We start from the raw sequence: 23,148 nt of genomic DNA on the forward strand, positions 1-23,148 counted from the left end.
AAAGAGATCTCTTTATCAAAGCCATTTCATTTTATTTTATTAGATTTTTCTCATGGGCATAGACTTAATATTGATATTCACGAACATCTACTCACAGATGCAAATGTCCAGTAAATGGTCACTCAGTGGATAGTGCCCATCTGCCGTCCAATCGACAAAGCACACAGCATCATCTACAGCATTAAGATTCTCTACTGCTACCTGGTGGCAACACGCACATACTGAAGAAGCAACATAAGAACACCTCGGGGGCTCTAATGCCCAATACCCGTGACTCAGTAGTGCCGTGACAAGGGTCATCCACGAGAAACAGATCGTTCAGGGAAACAAGAAGATACAGTGAGAAATCCATTGGGAAGAAGAAAAAGCGCAACTTTCAGGAATGGTCCGATCATGAAAACATAGCTTCTTAAAGAGTAGAAAAAAGCAATTTTTGTCTCACTGGTGCAGTGAGTTGCCAAACTTCAGGATCTGAGCGATAAGAAGCACAAAAGAATCTAACATCCCATTGATGTCTTCATATTTTACTTTCTATGTAAGAAAACAGTAGTTTTCAACAGTCTGCTTATTAAAAGTCCATGAAATAAGGTCTGTTCTATGAGGTGGATGAAGGAGTATGCCTCTGTATATCTTGGTTCTCTCACGACTGTGCTAAACTAGCACTGAGGGGGCAGAGCTGGTCTTCACTACCTCATCCTCTCTCAGGTTGAGGCAGGTCTTCCATTTTTAGACCAGCTGCTCTTGGTAGATTGGAATGAAAGAGGTACAACGAAACACACGGCAGACCACCATCAGTGACCTCACACACACTTTTAACCTCCCACTCAAAGTACAGCCATTACTTGATTGCATGATGGGTTGGGATGAGATGAATGGAAGGAAAGAACTCTTTACCTTAGCAACAACACAGAGTGGGCAATACTGGTGTTCCAAGCAAAAAAAGAAGAACCAATGGGAAAGAATATTTCCCAGAAACCCACATGATTTGGACAAGCTTCTAAGTCAGGGAAAAACAACATCAGAGACATTCTTGCTTCATCACAGTGTCTGTGATTTGCCAAATTCTCACCCACCAAGAACATCACAGCCCCAAAAGAAAATGACGGTAGGCATGAAAACAAGGCTCTATTTATGCATGAGTCACACAGTTGTGTGTAACACCCTCTTTGATAAATATATATTTTTAAAAAACCCTTTCAGTTGAGAGGGATCAAAGCTTCCCAGAAGTTGAAGTCAAAGCCCAGAATTGTTTATTAAATCTGAGAAAATCAGAACTCAGAGACAAGGAAAAAGAAGACTGGGCACTAAGTCAGACAGTGGCAGCAGGCTGCTGAAAGGTATTCTACATAATTTGGGCAAGAAGGTGTAAAATAATTTTTAATTTCACAAGTGATATATGACTGTATTCTTCTTTTTAAGAATTATTTTAAGTATTAGAGCACTATAAGTAAAACAAAGATCACCTCCCCAAAGTGCCTATCCCCACTAAAATAACCAGTGTGTTTTCACTTTGGAATGTATCCTTCCATATTTTAAAAAAAGAAATTATATACATATTTATGTGTGTGTGTTGTAGAAATATATAGTTTATGTGTACGTGTGTTTTTATACATGGTCTCAATAAACAGTATATATAGTGCAAGCAAGCAATGATATCTTGAAATGTCAACCTTTGGTCAATGATTTAAGGGTCTGAAAGAAGTCGCTTAAATATCTATGAAGAGCAAGCGATGTCTACGAATGGCAACTTAAATGTCTACTAATGGCAAACACTTATGCCTTAAATATTAGGGATACAATAGGGAGTGGTGTGGAGCACGGCAAACTAGAGAGAGTGCCCTCATGAGAGGGCAGCTGTTACCCCCCTGGAGCCAATTATTGCTATGGCAAAGTGCAAGCCAATTGTCAGATCTTCCCATTTTTAAAGAGAAGCATAAATAAGCTGGTGTTTTATCAAAAAAATCTCTTGACTTTTAAATGTTGACCACTTAAAATCCAAAGTTTCAAAACAACAACATGGTGCCAGCTAACACTTGGCTGGTCATACTGCAGGCTGAATGTGGAACACAGGACATCAGTTTGCAAGACTCATCTAATCCATATGTATTTCTCTGCTGGCACAACCCACGTCTCAATGAAACATTCTTCGACAAATTAATATGTGGAACACAGACAGTTCTTTCGAAGGTATTGGGTCTTTTCACAGGTAAAGATATTCCTGGCCATTAGGGCTATTTTCTTTCTCCCATTTCTGTTTTGGAAGGAGTTTCTGAAGAGGGATAGGACAAATCCACCCATTGAAATACGTTTTGTTTTCATTTGTTAGGATTTTCAATTTTAACAGAAGCATTTCATATTTTGTCATTTTGGAAATCCATCGGCCACTACCTTTCATGTCCTCTGAGTAAGGGAAGATGCCCAGATTTACCCAGAGAGGGGACACAGGCTCATGGTTACAAGGAAGAAGAGTTCTTCTGATGGTACCAAGGGCACCTTGTGACAGGTGCCCAGACAACTGCCCGTCATGAGACATTATCTGGGGAAACAATAAAGGAGGGTAAGGAATGTGCATTGTCTTCTTTGCTCTCTTTTGCAAGGGGAACACACACAACGGCACAGTGCTGGTCCAGGACATGGAGCATTTCACCATGGACCATTTCCACCAAACTCCACCGAGAGGTTTAAAATTGAACACGGTAACCAGAGGATATAAATACAAAATACTATTTCCTCCATATCAGTGAAGTTTTTTTCTTAATTATTGGGGTTTAGGAGCAGAAACTTGAGAGAGATGAACGATTTTTAAGGATCACCTCCAAGATGGAAATATTAATGGTTCACGCTCTGCATAAAAACAATCATTGGGGACTTCCTGCTGAGCAAACTTATTGTTTCTAAAATTCAAGACACGCTGGGCTTGAGATGCATGAAGCTGATGAAGAGGATCATCCTACCTTGAAGATGAAATCGGCCATCAGAGGCCCTGCAATCTTGAAGGTCTGTCTCTCTGAGCCCTTCTGAAATTCCACCGTTGTGTTTTCTACAACAAAAACTCCAGGGCTGTTAAAGCTGTGTTCTCCTTTGTTTCCTTGAAGTGTTTTTGATTCAATAACTAAAATTAAAAAATAACATTTAAATGGGAGAACTATCTTTTTTGAGGCATAATTGACATATAACATTATATTAGTTTCAGGTGTACAACACAATGATTCAATATTTGTATATACTGCAAAGTGATCATCACAACAAGTCGAGTTAACACGCATCACCACACATAGTTAAAAATTTTTTTTCTTTTGGTAAGAACTTTTAAGATGTAATCTCTTAGCAACTTTGCTTTTTACAAAAGAGTTTTGTTAACTATAGTCATCGTGCTGTGTAATTACATTTCCATGACTTATTTATTTTCTTACTGGAAGTTTCTGCCTTTGACTCCCTTCATCCTTTTCACCCATGCCCCCACCTCCTGTCTCTGGAAACCACCAATTTGTTCTAAATGAGAGAACTAGCTTAAAAGCATTTTATTTCAGAAAGATATTATACTACATAGAATAGCATGTGCTATCAACACAATATCAATACATCCACTCAGTTTACAAACATTGATTCATATTGATGGAATAAATATGTAAGCTTTTTAGTTGCCCATTTAAAGGACCTAACAAGGCAGCTAGGTCCAATTAGGTCTACTCAATTCTTTGAAGTCATTTCTACCCCAAAGGGAAGGAGAAAATGTCTCTTTCTTTATATTTTTTCATGATGAAGCTAAGTTACTCATTTTAGTAGCCATTCAGAAGATCCTAAGCCTAGTATTTTATTTAGACAAAACCACAATGAATCTTGAATTTTCTTTTCTTTTTTTAAAAAAAACCTTTATTTTGAAATAATTATAGATTCACAGGAAGTCACAAAAATAGTAGAGAAATCCTGTGTACCTTTCATCCAGTTTTACCCACTGGTCACATCTTACGTAACTATAGTATGACATCAGAACCAGGAAACTGACATGGGTACAATGTGCACACAGAATCCTATGCCATTTTATCACACGTCACCACAATCAAAATACAGAACTTTTCCTTCGCCACGAAGATCTTCCTCGCCCATGCGACCCCTTTATTCATATTTGCTTTTATATGAACAGAAGGGCTTTTAGACGTTCTGCAGAAAAATAACTGCCAAAGGTTTAACCAAAACATCATTTCTACTTTATTTAAATGATTTCTTGCTTTCCCCATTCTTTTTTTTTTTTTCTTTCATTTTCTAAATGTCACCATACTTCGTGGACCTGGTCTGAGGTTGAGAGAGGCAATAATGAAAAATAACACACAGCTGGAGGCTGGGGCGCCTGTGTTTCTGGCCTCAGCTCTATCCCTAACTCACCGCTGTGGGGTTTCATCATCTCATTTCTAAACTGAGGAGTCAGAACAGACAATCTCTTGTGTCCTCTTCAACTCTGAAACCTGCACTTGACTCATTGGTATTCAACGGTTCTTTAACCATCTCCAACCAAGAACACAATAGAACCCAAATCCCATTCAGATTCAAACTTAAAAATGGGAAGCTGGTAAAACACAACAAAATGGCCCGGCATCTGGCGGCTGCAACCCACACACTGCCGTGCTGTGTGGTTTTCCTCTGCTGGATTTCTCTCCGTCCCGGGAGCAGCTGCAGGAACTCAAGCACCCTGGACAGACTGTGTAACAGGCATTAGGAGACATCCCTGATTGTCCCTGACAGGCAGGCTGGGAACTTTTCTGGGAAAATTCAAAGGCTGGACGTGAGCTACTCGATCTGCAGGAGTCATTAGCGGTTGAAGAATAATGCTGGCTACTCTCAGGCTCACAAAACCCCAACCACTTTGGCCCCGATCTTCACGACCGCAGTAGATGTTTGGAATGAGTGAGATTAAATTCATTTCCTAGTTCCAATGAAGATATAAAACTGAGTGTTACAGAGTGAGTTGTCAGTAAAAAGGAGATGGGAAACTGGAGATAGTGAGAAGGCCCTGCACTGGATGAATTAGCTCACTAAAGGAAAGGAGGGAAAACAAGGAGCATTCAGGCAACATCGAAACACAAAATGAGTTTGGACAAAATTCATCTTCATAGAAGCCATGCAAAACACCAGTTTTCTAGACTGAGATTCAGCCTGAAATGACATGATTAAATTCAGATAGCGTGCAATGGATTCTGCGGCTGTGTCGGGGCGGTAATTGCTTTACCACTGCACGAACCTTTGGGATCACAGCTTTCCAAGTGTCACCGGGATGCGGAGGTATGGCAGGTGGTGCCAGAATCTGGGAAGGCGATCTGGCAGGAAGGCACGACCAGTATGACGTCCATCCTCTAAACCAAAGGCCAGCGTTTCTGTTAGTGTTGTTTTGGTGTTCTGTTTTCTAACGTCGAGTCTAGTCCATTACTTCGACGGCGTCCAAGATCTTTAGTGAGAAGGATACGAGAACGCAAGGAGCAGAACCAGTTTTCAACTGCGTGTGAATTACCCAGACCACTCTTCTCCACGGAACCACGCACTTGTCATAAAATATGTTTACTCCAATTATTCAAAAGGCTTCCATCTCTTCAGGTCACAAACACTGGCTGCATTCATTGGAGGCTCCAGGAAGCAAGTTTCTGACTTCACTTGTGTGAATGAGTCAGAAGTGGGTGAATAAAGACAGGTGAAGTGATTTGATGAAGATGGAGTTTATGAATGCAAACGATTCTGATAATTTGGATTAACAATGCCACTGTGATGAACCCACAGTGAGGCAGAGAGGCTGGTGAGGTTCTTCAAAAATCGTCATTTTTATGGGTAGTAAACATGCCTTTCCTTAGTGCCCGTGCCTCTTAAAATAAATGACAGAAAAGAAGATGGTGAAAGTCAACAATTTGAATGATGTGTTGACTTATGGGTTTGTTTATTAAGTTTTTGTTAATTTCTAGCATTCCTACACACTTACTGCAGCCCCATGTTGTGATAAAGTGCAATGTGATAACGGGCTCGTGAGAGCTGCGCACACAAGCCCTTCAGTTCCTGGAGTTCTTGCTGACCCCTCTGTAGTTTCTGCAGCAAGGTGGCTGGTAGTGCTGGGCGGAAACCCCAGGAAGCCTATAAAACACCCACCACTACGAAGGGCAGAGGGTATGAGCCTCCTTTCCTCCTGCCCACTCCTGACTTCTTTCTCCTCTCCAGGCTCAATATGGTGGGCAGGTTGCAGAGAACGGCTGAGGAAGAGACGATACACAGCTTCAAACAGACAAAAACAGAATCAGAAATCAAGACCCCCTTAAATCCCCAAATCTTCACAACTCAAGTCTGTAACGATGCCTTTAAACATTTTGATCCGTACTAGCTATTTTTAAAAGAAATGATGACTAGAAAGATGATGAGTGCTTCCAACTGCTTCTAGTTGAAGGGCCTACACTGAGAAGTATCGATCCAGGCTTCTTTCAAAAGAGGCCAGGTCGTGCTAATTATCCCCAAGAGGTCTCCTTAAGTTCTAAGAAGGCCACGACAGGATTGCTAGACGGACATGTAATGAGCGGTTGGCAGAGCTAACTTAGTGATAAATACATCACACTTAAGCTTAGAGGAGAGTTGTATTTTACAGTGTGTGCACACTTGATTCAGCATCCATTTCCTTTGATTGGTCATTGTGCACAGTGTCCATGCTTATATTTATACAGCTCAATATATAGTCATCAGACAGGATTTAGAGGACAAAAAACAAACAATTCTTCCACTTGACCACGGAGGTTTTCAGTCTATGGCATCTCGGCTCCTCAAGTTTTTATTGCGAGTCAAACACATTCAATGTTGAAGTTTTGCTACCATAAAATTTCTTTTGCAGGAATCCTCTTCTTGCTTCCATCTTTGACGGGATGCACTATCAGGAAATTTGGAGCTGTGTGCTTGCTATGTACATGCTGGGGCCAGGCTTGGGACAGGACTGGAAATTCAGAATCTAAACACCCCTAGGCAGTACGTAAGATGGACGTTCTGTAATTACATTCCATTTCACAGCAAAGAGACTGACATTAACGTTACTGGATGTTCTCAGTTCTTAATAATGCAGGCTTTTGGAGGGTGGCAGTTAATATGGATCTTGAAAGAATGGATATATCTTTGTTAAAAATAAAAATTAAGAGAACAGTTGCATAAATCAAGAAAATAAAACCGCTTCTATATTTAGATGTTCAGAAATCTAGTTACAAACTAAATCCTTTGTAAACGAAGCCAGTTCTTTGCATCAACAGAGAAGGATAACTTTCAGAAACACTTCTGGAGCCAATCGTGAGACTGTTTAGAAGGGGAAATATGCTATGCAACAGATCTTTCACCTTGGGAGAAATCAGAATACGTTTGAGCCCTGTTCTTGGAACAGTGCCAGTTTTGAGTATAAAATTATATTTAATTTGCCAGAACCTATATGCATGTAAACGCACATTTTGCCTCAAAGTATTCACGTTTACTTATTCTGTTTACTGTCTACTTATCGAAGATGTAGAAGTTATAAAACTATTTTTGGAGCTGAATCTTTGGGAAATGCCTGTAGTATCACAAGAAAATCAGGCCCAGTCACTGCATATTTTTTGTTTTTTAAAACGTCTTTTTGATAGGCCATAAAATTCACATACCATAAAATTCACCCACTTAAAATGCAGTTTAATGGTTTCAGTATATTCACAGAGTTGTAAAAGCATCACCAAACCCTGTTTAGAACATTTCTGTCATCCACCTAAGAAATCTCATACCCATTAGCAGGTACTCTCCTCATTGCACCCCAGTCGAACCCACCCCAGCCCTAGGCAACCACCAACCGACTTTCTGTCTCCACAGAGTTGCCAACTCTGGACATTATAAATAGAATCACACAATATGTGGGCTTTTGTGACTAGCTTCTTTCATTTAGCATGGTGTTTTTAAGGATCATCTATGTTGTAGCACACATCAGTTCTTCACTCTTTGTTATAGCCAAATAATATCACACATATGCCACATTTTATTTATCCATTCATCGACAGATGGACATTATGGCTATCATGAATAGGACTACTATGAATAGTCAGTGCTTCCTATTTTTTAATCCAAAATGATATTTTACAATGTTATCACTCAAATGATTTACAAAATTTGGATCCACAGGATTTTTAACTGATTTCAAACATCAAGTGTGCATTTACAAGGATGAAGATTTACTCTCCTCAAGAGCTGCGGGCTTTAAGCCATTTAAAAAAGAAGCTTAAAAACTTTTGTTCCCACAACCACATTAAACGTAACAAAAGCAGTGGCAATATAAAGTCTGTAGCCTTTCCAATGAAGGTTTATAAAACAAAAACAAATGTTCTGATGCTTCATCACAGAGAAAGCCTTGAATGAAGTGACCATTACGTGGCTGTAAACATTTTAGTATTTTAGCTAAAAAAAAGCAGTCACGTTCTTTTAGTCATAATTCATATAACAAAGTTAAGGATAAAAAAAAGGCTTTGCAGTAACTGCACTCTCACTATCTCAAAGATATCCTCTCGCTTCCCTAATTTAGATCACAAGGTACTACAGAATTTCTTTTTTTCCCCAAAATTTTAATCTATGTCATTGGTGACCTTAAACATTTTTATTTAAACATTTTGATATAAACCTTTCTCAAAGCACATTTCTGGTTAGAACATTAGTTCCGGGTCCAAAATATACAAACGCACACACACATGTGCACACATACACGCATGTGCACACGCACACACACACACACACACACACACACACACTTAAAAGCTACCAAAAATGTATGATGCTTCTGGCCCTGAGAAATTTTAATGATTTAACATCTAAGATGGCGGCTCAGAAAAAAAAAAATGGCAAAACATGTAGCACTTTAACCCAGTGGACCTTGATTTGTGTGGCTTTAAAATAGCTACAAATAGTGTGTTTTGTACTTTTTATGGAAAGAAAGAGCAGAACACAGTAAGCTTCTTCAAAGCCAGGGGGCCAGTCTTGGCAGAAACCCATTTTTCTTTGAAAAAGACTAAGAAAGTCCTGCCTGTGGCCACAGGGAGAACCATGGGAGAGAAGGAGACAAGTTTTGGTATTTCCAGTTCCTTTAGGTCCTCAGAGGCCAGAAGGACTAAGACAGGAGATGCCACCTGACTTTGGCCCAAGAAACAATACAAGTGTGATCCTCTGTTGTTTCAAACTCTGAGTATTCTGGAGACCAGCGTTGACTTCCAGGGCGCCTAGACCGAAGTTGTGGTGTGCTGGCAACAAAGCTTATCCTTGGCAGCTGCAGATACTGCATGGATCTATGTTTTAAATCTTGTTTTGTTTTGTTTTGTTGTCTCAAATTGCTCAAATCTCCAGAAGACTCTTGAATCCTGATTTACTCTTCACATTAAAATAGTTTACTTCACACATAACTGGATTTCCTCCCCCACGAGGGGATGAATCCCAAACTGGGGTATTACCCACGGGGCCTGAGAACGGAAACATTCAGGCTACAGATCATCTCCCTCCTGACAGAGATTACTTCAGGGCGGTGGGCAAAATCCTTGAGATGATCAACACAAAGACAGACTTTTTTTTTTGGCTAAAGAAACTTTCAGGAAGGGAAAAAATGTTAAGACTGGAATCTACTCACAGAGATGTGCGGGTCCTTTCACCGTAATTCTCACACTTCGACTCCCCAAAGGGACAGCGATTGCATTTTCTTCCCCTAGGAAAGAACGCGAGACAAGTGTAATAAAACACGTGCACCAAAGGCCAATAAAATAAGCCAATCAATCAAAACCGGGGACATGGGCAAAGTGCTCTTAACTATATTTCATTTCCATCTTACTCTCAAGAAGTCTTTGAACAGCACCTACTATGGAGAAGGCATATTAATACGACTCATGTAATTTCATTTAAATACATTTTCAAATAACTTTAAAGGAAAGTTTAAAATAAATGCACTGCCCTACGACCTCAACTGCCTTCACTCCCCAGGCCTCATCCATGTGCTCTGATGGAGGTGGGAGATGTGGTGGGGGACAAACTGGGTCCCCCAAATCTGGCCACATCCATCCATTTAAGTCTGCTTTTGCCCTACAAAGGCAGAGTTGAGTAGCTGTAACAGAGACAATATGGCTCATAAAGCCTAATCGATTTACTATCTGGCCCTTCACAGGGAAAAGTTTGATGATCTCTGGCCTAGACAACTACCCAGAGGAAATCCTAGCCCCTGTGGATGTTTTTTTCATGCTGTTACATAGTCTGAAATTAAGTTTCATGGCCGCATAATAATCTAAGCTCATAGGCAATTTTATCCCACTAGTCCCCTACTTGAACATTACTTCTGTTACTAAATGATACTAACACACTGTCAGTGATACGAATTACTTCCTGAAGATGTTGTTTTCATTTGGGTAACTATTGAGAACAACTTCTTTTGGATAAACCCTGGGGTAAAATTGTTTCATCAAAAGATGTCGCTGTATTTATTGACTTGTTTATAAGTTTTTATTAAATAAAAATATTTGATGATTGAAAATTAGAAAATACAAATACGCAAAAAAGACAAAATAAAACTATTTCCTATCCTACTGCCCAGAGATCATCACTTCTAACACTTTGATAAATATGCTTTCCAGATTTTCTTTTTGTTTGTTCTTAATATACATACACGTAAAAAGAAACAATGAACACTACCTGCATGCCCACTATTACGGGAGGGGTTAAAAATACAACAGTATACCCATGCTAAGGAATACTCTACAACCGATAAAAGCAATGATAAGAAGCTATATGACTTGACGCAGAAAGATCGCCAACATATATATTGATGAATTAAAAAAGCCAGTTAAAAAACAATATATAGATCAATGATTTCTTGGATGGGACACCAAAAGCACAGGCAACAAGTGAAAAAAATAAATAAGTTGGACTGCATCAAATTAAACTTTTGTGCATTAAAAGACACTATCAAAATAGTAAAAAGGAAACCCACAGAATGGGAGAAAATATTTGCAAATCACGTATTGGAGAAGAGGTCAATATCCAGAATATATAAAGAACTCCTACAACTCAACAATAACAAAGATTCAATTTAAAAATGGGCAAAGAAATAGAGGAAGATTCGTACAGATGTTTGCCTAGCAACAACTTCCTCATGCAAAAAGAGGAGGATTGGCAACGGATGTTAGCTCAGAGCCGATCTTCCTCAGCAAAAAGAAAGGTGCAAAGGACTCAAATAGATATTTCTCCAAAAAGGATATACAAATGTCCAATAAGCACATAAAAACGTGCTCAACATCAGTAATCATCAGGGAAATGCAAACCAAAACCACAATGAGATACCACTTCACACACATTAGGATGGCCATTATCAAAAAAACAGAAAATAACAAGTGATGATCAGGATGTGGAGAAATTGGAACCCTTGTGGACCGCTGGTGAGGATATACAATGGTTCAACCACTACAGAAAATAATTTTTCAAAATGTTAAATATATAATCAACATAAATAAATATATCAATAAATTAATAAGTAAATAATATTAAATATAGAATCACCATATGATTCAGCAATTCCATATCTGGGTATACACTCAAAAGAGTTGAAAGCAGAGGCTCAGATATTCGTGCACCCACGTTCACAGCAGTATTATTCACAACAGCCAAAAGATGGAAGCAACCCAAGCGTCTATCCACAGATGAGAGGATAGACATCACGTGGTAAATACAAACAATGGAATATTATCCAGCCTTAAAAGGAAGGCAATTCTGACACATGCTGCACAACATGCATGAACCATGAAGACATTATACTAAGTGAAATAAGCCAGCTACCAAAGGACAAATACTGTATGATTCCACTTACATGAGCTGCGTAGAGCAGTTAAATTCTAGAGACAGAAGGTAGAATGGTGGTCACTTGGGGCTGGCGTAGGAGGGGAAGAGGGAGTTATTGTTTAATGGGGACAGAGCTTCAGTTTGGGAAGGTGAAAAAGTTCTGGAGACAGAAAGTGGCAGTGGTTGCACAACAATATGAGTGTACTTAACGCCAGTGAACTGGGCACTTAAAAATGGTTAAAATGGTAAATTTTATGTCATGTATATTTTACCACAATAAAAATACAACGTATATGGCATAAATCCATTGCAGAAGCATATGTGTTCGAGTATTGCATTTTCATGTATATGTAATTTATAGAATTATATACATGTAATATATTACATTATATTTTGTGCAAATGCATAGAATGAGATTGTACTTGCATAGTAATATGTAAATGCATAGTAACTGCAATTGCCTATTAGTAAATAACAAAGTGGGATCTTAATTCTTTAATCCTTTAAATTCGTGGAAGACTTTTCACCAAATCATTGACAGTAGTTACCTCAGAGAATAGGAACGAGAGTGGTAGGAGTGAGGGAAGAGGAATATAGTTCTAGATTTTTTGAGTTTTCTATAATAAAAATGTACTGACGAGTTACTTTCCAAATATAATTAGAAAGCTAAAAATATTTTTTTACAGGTGAAGAAGAAAGAAAAACGAAAATAAAGGACCATGGCCAAAAAGTTTTACTGGATGAGTTTTGTAAAACCTTAAGCAAACAGGTAAGTTGCAGGTAACAGGAAGACTGAAAGGGCATCAGTTACTGGTGCTCAGTGGACACAACCCAGACACCCAGACCAAACACGGAAAGCGCAGATATCAATGTATGAACCAAACGTTAATTACGACTAGGGATATAAAAATAACAAATAAAACAAAGCAAACTAACTCCAGAACTCTATCAAAAGAAGTACACATCATGACTAAGTAGCATATATTCTAAAAATGAATGATTGATTTAACATTAGGAAAATCATTCATATAATTGGTTATATTAACAGATCAAAAAAGTTTTAAACACTATGATAATTTTAATGACTATAAAAAGGTATCTGATTAAATTCAGAATACATTATGATAAGATTCTTGTTAAAGCCAGGGAGAGAAGGAAACATCCTCAATTTGATCAAGAATCAGAAGCCAAGAAGAAGACTAGTGAAACATTAGAACTATTCCCATCACGGCCAGGAACAAAACAAGGATTAGGATAACTATTTTCCCTACTCTCTTCTGTAGATGCTATGCTTGTTAATGTAATTAGAAAATAAATAACCTAGAGGAATATATTTTCAAGAGGAAAATTTAAAAATGCCACTGTTTGTAGATTGACTACTTAAAAATTCAAGATAAAAATCATTACAATAAAAAAGTTCAGGAAGTATTCTCACATTAAATAAATAAATAAATTGCTGTCCTGGGTTTTAATTAATATTTAATTCATATTATATTTAATATGTTATATATTATATAATATGTCTTAATATATTATATTATATACAATATTATCTATCTATATACACCCTATTTATTACCTAGTCTGTCTGCTGAAAACACCAAAAAACATTAACCAACTCAGTAGCAATGAACATCCTTGCACCCATATTGTGCCTCAAAATACCATTTCCCACTAAAAAGAACCAGAACTTCTTACTGAAATGGTTCAATCCAGGTCTGGGTCAGAAAATGGATAAGATAATCCTAGGACATCATGGCATTAAAAAAGTAAGAGAGCTCTCAAAAACAACTGGAGGCACGTCAAAAGGACTCCAGAGTCAACGTGAAGAGTCTCCAATTGGGCAAAAATGTGACAATTTGAACATTAGTAAGAATAATAACCACAATGGTGTGAATCATATGAAATATGCTTAAATCCATAAATTCATAATAACACTTGAAAAAAATCATTGGCCACATTTTGAGGGTGCTAAGAACCAGCTCATTATTTTCAAGAATGGCAAATAAAAAAAAAAAAAAGAAGAATGCATTTATCATACCTTTCTGTACAAATTTTACTTCTGGAGAACTAAATCACTGATGAGGAGAAGTTTCTCTTTATAGAAGTATTCAAGCTCATAAATGAAGGACTGATAAAATATCATCATTTAGACATTGATTATCAGCAGCCACAGCATCACAAAAAGACAGAAAAACATATTTTATGGGCCTCCTAATATGATGCAATAGAAAGTACATAACACCAACTCTAAAATATTTTTTCCAAAACAAACAAACAAATTTGAATATGACCAAGCTTTTAGATCTTACTACCTATTTACAGGAAATTTAGAGCACAAAGGAACACGCTAAACCACATTGTGGGGATATAATGAGAAAAATACAGACTATGGGAAAATCTATAGGACAAATGAACAGTTTCCTCACGAAATCAATTTCAAGGAAAAGAGAGGAGGAGTTACTTACACATTGAAAAAAGAATTAAGAGACATACCATCCAAATGCAACATATAGACCTTATAAGAGACTAATTTGAATAAGCAAGCAAAAATGATGGGGTAAGGAACTCTGAAAACCTCTCTTCCATAAAAGCAAAGAAAACACTAGCACGAATTGTCAGAATCAACGTTTTCAAAATTCTGGAAATTAATAAAGGCTTTCAGTAATCTGAGTAGCATTTATTCAAGAAAAATACTTAGTGAAAACAGCAAGCTTGTGGCATTTTAACTTGCCTAGTCCCATATCCCTCATCCTCAGCCTCTACGGTAACCTTGAAAACCAACAGCCCATAATCATAGTGAAAATGAGCAGCATGGAAAATGCTGCAGTGGCAGAATAGGGTTGGTGCACCTCCAAAGCCCCAACTCCCAACTGGCATTGTTTGACCTGCATGCTGGTTCCCTGGAAGACCCCACTCACAAAGCTGTCTTTATTTGACCTAGCTGGGAGCTTTCCCAGTGCAAACAACATTTTCCCTGGGGCATTTGTCCAAAACAATCAGAGGCAATTGATTAACTTTGAGGCTGCCCAAGATGGTAAATAACAGTCAAGGAAAACAAGAAGATATCTAGAAAGCTTAAAAGGAAAAGCTGGAAAACGAGATGTCCACAGGGGGCTTTGAAAAGCTCCAACAGATTCCTGGGAATCTAGAAGGCCACCATATATATAGGGTTGTGCTCATGCTCAGGGCTGTGTGCACACTCAGGAAAGACCTAAGAATGCCCTAAGCTCTCACCTCTGGCTAACCTTGAGGCTCTGTGCAAAAAGGAAGTGAAGGCTAGGACAGAGTTGTCAATTGCCCGGCTGAGTGTTCAACTCTGCCCCAACACAAACACAGAGCCTCTCAGCAAAGATTTGGAGACTTATTTATTTTAGACATTTTCTAAAAATCTCTCTCCGATCATTAGCTGACCACTAAACCAACTGAGCAAAGACTTCAGTAGCCACATGTGACAAAGAATACAGACTTCGCAGAATTGGTTCCGAAAACTCACTAAACAAATGATAACAAACTTTGGGAGGGGTAGAATTTGACTTCCAGATATGCCACATTATATTATGCAAAATGTCCAGCTTCCAACAAAAAGTTACAAGACCTGAAAAAGAACAAGAAATGATGGCCCCCACACACAGGAGAAACAAGAGCAATCAAGAGAGACTTTCTCTGAGGGAGCCCAGAGTTCAAATTAATAGACTAAGACTTTAAATAAGCTATTTTCAATATGCTCAAAGGACTAAAGAAAACCATACCTGACCTGAACAAGCAAACTATAAAACAATATTTATGGGACAATCTGGGAAAAATGAACACAGACTGAATATTTGATGATGTTAAGAATTATTTTTAATTTTCAGACAGGATAATGACTGTGTGGCTATGATTTTAGAAAGAGTCTTAATTTGGAAGAATATAAGTCTAACACATAAACTTAATATTCTAGGCAAATATATTTTAAAAACAGCACAGGAGTAATGACATGGTTGTCAGGCCAAGTTTAACTCAAGGCAAAAAAATACTAAACATTTAAAAGAAGATGACTTCATAATAATCCAGGGAATAATTCATTAATAAAGATTTAGCTATCCTGTCCTTTGTATATGCATTAGATAAACGGTACTGAAATATATGAAGCAAAATCTATAGAAAGCATAAGGAAAAACAGAAGAAAAGGCTATTAATAGGGAGATAACAATACACATTTTTCAATGCCTGCTGGCTACAATACATGAGTAAGCATTCCACAGAAAGGGAGTTACAAATGTCTCATAAACATATGAAAACACTCAAAGTTATGGAAAACTAATACAATAAAATAAATACTGAAAAAGTTTTAACCTAGCCTTTCAGTAAATTACAAAAACTGATAACACTCCCCACTGGCAAAACAGGAGAAAGCAGACAGTTGCAAAAAGTATGCGTGGGAGTGTAATTGGCAACATGTTTTTGAATGGCAATTTGGCAACATCAACCAAAATTTTTAATATGCACTCTATTTGACTCAGCAACTGCCTTTTTAGGAACTTTTCCTACAGAAACACACTTACAATTGTGCAAAGATAAGTGTTTTACATACTTGATATACATAAAATTACAACTTTTTACAACGTTCACTGTCGCATTTTTGTAATTATACTGGACATTGGAACCACATAGATGTCTAAGTATGGAAAGTTTCTTAAATAAATAACGATATATTCATTAAAAAGACTGAGGCAGTCTACGTACCAACACAGAAATAGGTCTATGATACATTGTGAAATGACAAAGTCTATTTAGAATAAGGATAGTGGGCTGGTCCAGTGGCGTGCTGGTTAAGTTTGTGCGCTCCACTTCGGTGGCTGAGCATTTGCCGGTTCAGATCCTGGGTGTAGACCTACACAGCGCTCATCAAACCATGCTGAGGCAGGGTCCCACATAGAAGAACTAGAAGGACTTACAACTAGGATATGCAACTACGTATTGCAGCTTTGGGGAGAAAAAAAAGAAAAGAGGAAGATCGGCAACAGATGTTCACTCAGGGCCAATCTCCCTCACCAAAAAAATAACAGTCAGATCAAATTCTTTAAAAAAAAGAAAAAAGAAAAAGAGTAAGAAAAGCATGCATAGCCATATGCACATACACCATCATGTCACTAGTGCTTCTCTGGGGTTTAGGAATACGAGTGAATTTTATGTTCTTCTTCACACTTTTTCTGTATCTTCCAAATTTGATACAATATAAATGTATTAATTTTATTCTAAAATATTATTTTTGAAAAGTACTCAGGGAATTGTCCAGTGGCTTCAGATTTAAGATGGCATCTACAATCTTAGAAGGGTGACAAAGATCTCCAAGTATAGTCAGAGTGACTACAATTCTTAACAGGCCAAGGCTGGCCAAGATGCGAGGGACAATAACCAAAACTATGTACTTCATTCATGTTATTATTTAAGGTAGAAGAGTAGATAATACAATCTTGATGAATGACACACAGCACAGACAATTTTTCAACTTTTTATTTGCTCTGACTTCTCTGTCAATAAATATATGTATCTAAAAATGAAAACAATAAAGAAACCATAAAATGAACTTTCAATAGGCCTGTAGGGAGGAGATCTTGATTTTTTCTGTAGCCTGTATTTTCAAAGTTCTCTGTAATGGAAAGTGCCTGGAAGAAAGGAGCTATTGCCTGTGTCTTGGGTTCTAATACCATTCCCCAAGAAAAGGAGCCAAGGCTTCATGAAAAAACAGGTGATTCTAGGTTTGGAGGAGGGAAAATTCAAGGTAAGCCTAGAACATCTCATTGTCTTAGAAACCAAGGCAGTCTTTAAGATCTAACGGAATTATGTCAAAAGGAGTCAGCTTGAAGTGCTTCCACCGGCCAGGCCATACTGTTGGACAATTTAAGGCCCCCACAGAATATTGTCTGTAATATTATAAAATACTGAATAATCAAAAATCTCTGAATACAGAGTGAGAAACGACAAAAAGGAGTGGGGATGTTCTTTACAGAAGAGTGTCTGCAAGAAAATGTAGAAGTAATCATAGAATTATAAATCACCATTTGTAACCAATCCCCATTGTAAATACCATTCCAAGCAAGGATCAATAATGGGTGCCAAACCCAGGGTGTGAGCGATTGCTGCAAAAGAGAATATTTACACTTTGTCAAGATAACACCCTGCAGATTTCTTACAGGGAAACGTGGATCTACATGACAGAGTGATCTGTATGTCCCCACCTTGGACAAGCGATCAAACTCAGCATCACTCATAGTATTGGGACAGCTGACATCATGGGCTTCCCGTTGTGATACTGCATAAAGCAACGAAGCATCACTACTGACATGGTCCCGCCTGAACAAAGTTCAACCCAAGTCTGATGAAGCCTCAGAGCTCACTGCTCAGTTTACAGGAAAGACATGAGGGAGACCAACAAATTAAACGACAATGGAGAAAACAATCAGACAACTCCAGAACACGGGACATTCTATAAGACAACTGGGACAAACTCTTTAAAAAGTCAGTATCATGAAAAAGTAAGGGGTCTACATAAAAGAGACTAAAGAGATAGAAAAACTAAATGCAATAAGTGAACTCTGACTGGATCAAGTGGCAAAACGGCTATAAAAGATACTCCTAGGGGGGCCAGCCCGGTGGTGCCAGCCCAGTGGCACAGAGGTTAAGTTCTCATGTTCCACTTTGGCAGCCTGGAGTTCGCCGGCTCGGATCCTGGGTGCGGACCTATGCACCACTTGTCAAGCCATGCTGTGGTAGGCATCCCACATATAAAGTAGAGGAAGATGGGCACGGATGTTAGCTCAGGGCCAGGCTTCCTCAGCAAAAAGAGGAGGATTGGCAGCAGATGTAAGCGCAGGGCTAATCTCCCTCCAAAAAAAAAAGATATTCCTGGGACAACGGGAGAAATTTGAATATGGATTGGATATCAGATAATATTTATAAATTGTAATTACTTTTTAGGTGTGATAATGAGATGGTGTTGTAAATAAGATCTTCATTTTTTAGGAGAGTCATGCTAAAGTATTTATAGGTAAATATCGTGACGTCTATAACCAACTTTTATTAGGCTCAGCTAGCTAATTGGATAGATGGATAGTTAGATAGCTAGACAGGACAAATGTAGCAAAATGTAAATAACTAAATCTAGGTGGAAGATGTACAGTAGCTAACTATTTTATTTTTTCATCTTCTATATATGCTTGAAAATTTTCCTAACACAAATTCAGAGGGGAAAACACATTCCAATATTATTGATGTCTATTCAATACCAAGGTTCTATTCTAGTAAAATATTTGAAAAGTGAATATAACTGTAAATTTAAACAGTTATGCACTACATCCAAATATAGTTCACCCAAGAAATGCTAGTGTGATTCAAAATTAGGAAATCTATACATGTAATTTACTGTATTAATAGACCAAAGTAAAAAATTATATCACCTCAATAGGTTTCCAGTTTTTGGTAAAATTCAGTAGCTATTCCTGATAAAAAACTCTCTGTAAATATAATAAAAGAAATGCTTGTAATGTGATTTACAAATGTCAGTATCATGATTAATGTGCTTACTTTTAGAAACGCTGGTATTTAATTAGGGAAATGATGCCATACCAGTTACCACCATTTGATTTAAGATATTTAGGGAGACTAGCCAAAGTAATTGGTCAAGAAAAAGACAGTCTAAGCACCATGAATCAGGAAGAAACCAATATTAAAAAATTAATAGCTTTCAGAAATACCAACAAAAATCAGTTTAAAATATAATGGAAGAAAAAATCCCATTTACAATGGCAAGACAAAAAGATTGAATACCTTGGAATAAACTTTTTAAAAATAGGCATGATCTAGAAGAAGAACATTTTAAATCTCTCTCTAGAGACATAAAAATGCCTTGAGAAAATGGAAAGAAAAAGATTGTCATTTGATGTGAAAATTAAACATAAACGAAACTAAGTGTTAAAAGCAGAAAAAATTTCAATTGTAGACCAAAGACTGTTTCCTTAATATACAAAGACTGCTTACAAACGAATAAGAAAAACCAAACACAAATTAAGAAAATTGGCCAAATGCTTGAAAAAATAGTTCACAGAAAAGAAATTTTAATGGCAAGAAGCTTATGAAAAGATTCTCAACTCGCTTATAATCCCAGAAATGCAAATTGAAAACAAGGTACCATTTTACTTATGCTATTAGTAAAGATGAAATACTTTAACAAGTTTTAATCCATTTGTGAGGATGAGACTAAATCTTATTGGAGGAAAAATTAGCAGTACCTTTGAAAACTAAAAGCACATAAACAAAGATATGCTTATACAAACAATTGTGAAAAAGTTATAGCAAACCTGAGAAAAAACCTAAATGCTCATGAATATGGGTCTGGTTAAATAAATTATGGCATGTTCTCCTATGTCACCATTTAAAAAGAAGAAAGCAGACTTATGACTGATCAGCAAAAAAGCTCAGTGATAAAAGCAAGTCGTAAAAAATAATATTTAATGATCAATTCTGTATAGCTCTCAAAAGCACAAATGTATGGAAGATTTGTAATACATTGTGTGTGTGCATACATACACGCATGCACACCAAATACACACACAGGTCCGTGCATAGTAAATATGTAAAATGCAAGCAACTGGTAATAATATTTATACCTCTAAAGAATGAAGTTGGTTAGGAGTTTGCAGGGTGGCTGAGGGTGACTTTTACCCCCACTTTATATCCTTCTGTGCCCTTTGATATTTTTACAAAAAGTATTTCTTAATTTTACAACAATATATTATTAATATATATTCTACATACTCAACCATTTCAACCCCACCCTGAGGATACATACAAATATGGTAACGTGTAACCTGGGCGGCATGATGTATGACACGACATGTTTCAGTCTTTTTCTCTGTCTGGACATTCTGAATCTTCTACAATAAACAAACAGCATGATATACATGTAATAAAAATTGATTTGAAAATACACATAAACTAGAAAGCTTTCCTGAGCTGAAGGAAACTCAATTGGGCAGATCAATTGGGCTCAGCACTTAGGCTGCAGTGTCTTTGAGAAGCATTTGTCCTCTGTGACTGTGTGTGTGTGTGTGTGTTCCAACCATCAGCCATTGACAATTACACACTCAAGTGAAACCTCTCAGACCAGAACCCCTGGCATTTTATTTTAACTTGGGGAAAATGTTCTGCTGTGGAGAGGGCAATGAATCCCCAGTTGCTCACAATATTACCCTTGGAGAGAAATGCACATTGTAGGGCAGTTGGGCAGAGAAAACACAGATTCCTGTCCCACCCACAGAAATATTGACCCTGAAGTTTGGGTGGAGCCCAAGAAAGTGCCCATCTAGCAGCCTCCCGGGTGATACTGACCCTGTGTAAGTTTGTGAGCTATGTTTTGAGTGGCGCTGTTGCAGGGCGTCGTGAGGGAACACTCAAGGTCACAAGGACAGGAAAGACTGTTCCATAGTCACAAACTTGCCAGCATCTCTTCATCGTCCAGCAGGAAATGGCCCAGTTCTAACTCTGACCAGCAATGGAGCAGGAAGCCTGGTGAGGCAGAGGCGTTTTAGGAGGGAGGGGCCAGGAGTACCAAACACTCTGTGGACGAGGGCTTCAAAGCGCCGTTTGGGTGAAGCAGTAAAAAGGCTGTTAAATGGCTTTGTAAAAGCAGTTTCAATTGAGTAGCAGGCACAGGAGGCTGTGGTTTGAGGAAGAAATGATGATGATGATGATAAAACAGAGACAGGAAATGTAAACAGTTCTGCAAAAACTCATCAGTAAGGGTGGGTGACAGATTAAGGTGGTAGCTGGAGATGGGGAGAGTTAAAAAAGATAGATATACATATATATACACACACACATACATATACATACATATATGTGTATGTATATATACACATTCTTACAATTATCCTTTTGTTTAAGATGGAAGAGATCTGGCCATGTTTAACCCTGATGGGAGAGAGGAAGAGAGGAAGAGGAGATAAGGAGAGAGAGAGGACGATGGGCGGAGTGAGATCTCTGCGGAGGCAGAGGGGGAGGGAATCCAGAACACAGATGGAGAGATAATTGGCCTTGGAAAGGAAGATGGACACTTGTGCCTCTGCAACAGGAGGGAGCGAGGAATGGATGGGTGCAGCTGCAGGGCGAGGTCTCTTCTGGCAGTTTCTGTTTTACTGAGATTTTTTTTTTTGCAATCTTCTTTGTAGCCTAGCATGGAATCCGTTTTTGTAAATGGCCCATAAATGCTTGAAAAGACCGTGTTTTCCCTCAAAATGCAACGCCCAACACATACCTGTTAATGTAACATTAACAATTATATTGTGCAGATCCTACATGTGATTTTTACTGACTTAAGTGTGTTAAAGTCTTTGAGAGTAGTTTTACTTCTTTCAGTTTCTTCGGATCTACCTACAGGATCGTCATGCTCTCTTTGTCTTGCCCGTGACAATGGGCCACTTCTAAATTCCAGACAAACAGCCTCCTGGTAAACGCCCCCTCAGTCAGGAGCTAATCCCAGAGCCAGAGACCACGATAGAGAGAGGAATCACTGCAAGCGCAGTAGGAGCAGGCTGCCTCTCGTGCTCCAGGACAGGCCAAGTGTCGATCACTTAAAAGCTCCTATCACAGATTGTCCTGTGGGCGTGCCGAGCAGGTCTGATTCTGAGGCTGCTTTAAAATCCTACGCTTTCTAACGGTGTAGAGTCCAACGGCTGAGAACATACCAGATGGAGAAAAGGCTTCTTCTCTCTGTCATCCCACAACGCTGATGACAGTGGGTCCATGTCTAGGAACAACCAGATTTAGTGGAGGTGGTGGTGGTAGCAGTGTGGCAGTTGTGGTGGCAGTGGCAGTGGTGGTGGTAGTGGTCTGGTGGTGGTGGTGATTGTGGTCTGGTGGTGGTGGTTGTGTGGCGGTGGTGGCGGCAGTGGGAGTGGTGGTGGCGGTGGTGGTGGTAGAAGTCTGGTGGTGGTGGTGATTGTGGTGTGGCGGTGGTGGTTGTGTGGTGGTGGCAGTGGTGATTGTGGTCTGGTGGTGGTGGTTGTGTGGTGGTGGTGGCGGCGGTGGTGGCGGTGGTGGTGGCAGCGGTGGTGGTAGTGGTCTGGTGGTGGTGGCGGTGGTGGTGGCAGTAGCAGCGTCAGTGGCAGCAGTGGTGGCAGTGGTGGTGGTAGTGGTCTGGTGGTGGTGGTGGTTGTGTGGTGGTGGTTGTGTGGTTGTGGTGGTGATGGTGACAGTGGTGGTGGCAGTAGTGGTCTGGTGGTAGTGGTTGTGTGGTGGTGGTGGTGGTGGTAGTGATCTGATGGTGGTGGTTGTGTGGTG

General features: G+C 38.7%; 1 protein-coding gene across 5 annotated transcripts in view; it reads right to left on the minus strand.

Annotated features, from left to right (window-relative positions):
* The window catches only part of SH3GL3 (SH3 domain containing GRB2 like 3, endophilin A3), a 320,477-nt gene that overhangs the window by 147,418 nt on the left and 149,911 nt on the right, over positions 1-23,148 (minus strand). For all 5 annotated transcript variants that reach the window (XR_011424088.1, XM_070230150.1, XM_023649368.2 and 2 more), the window contains exons 8-9: positions 9,635-9,709; positions 2,955-3,112 (exon numbers count right to left, since the gene is read on the minus strand). Coding sequence is in view for 4 of the 5 variants with exons in the window: in XM_070230150.1 (XP_070086251.1) it covers positions 2,955-3,112; positions 9,635-9,709 (233 nt within the window). In the remaining variant the exon portion in view is untranslated. The remainder of the gene's footprint in view (positions 1-2,954; positions 3,113-9,634; positions 9,710-23,148) is intronic.

This window comes from Equus caballus, chromosome 1, assembly GCF_041296265.1.
Source record: "Equus caballus isolate H_3958 breed thoroughbred chromosome 1, TB-T2T, whole genome shotgun sequence".
NCBI lineage: Eukaryota > Metazoa > Chordata > Mammalia > Perissodactyla > Equidae > Equus > Equus caballus.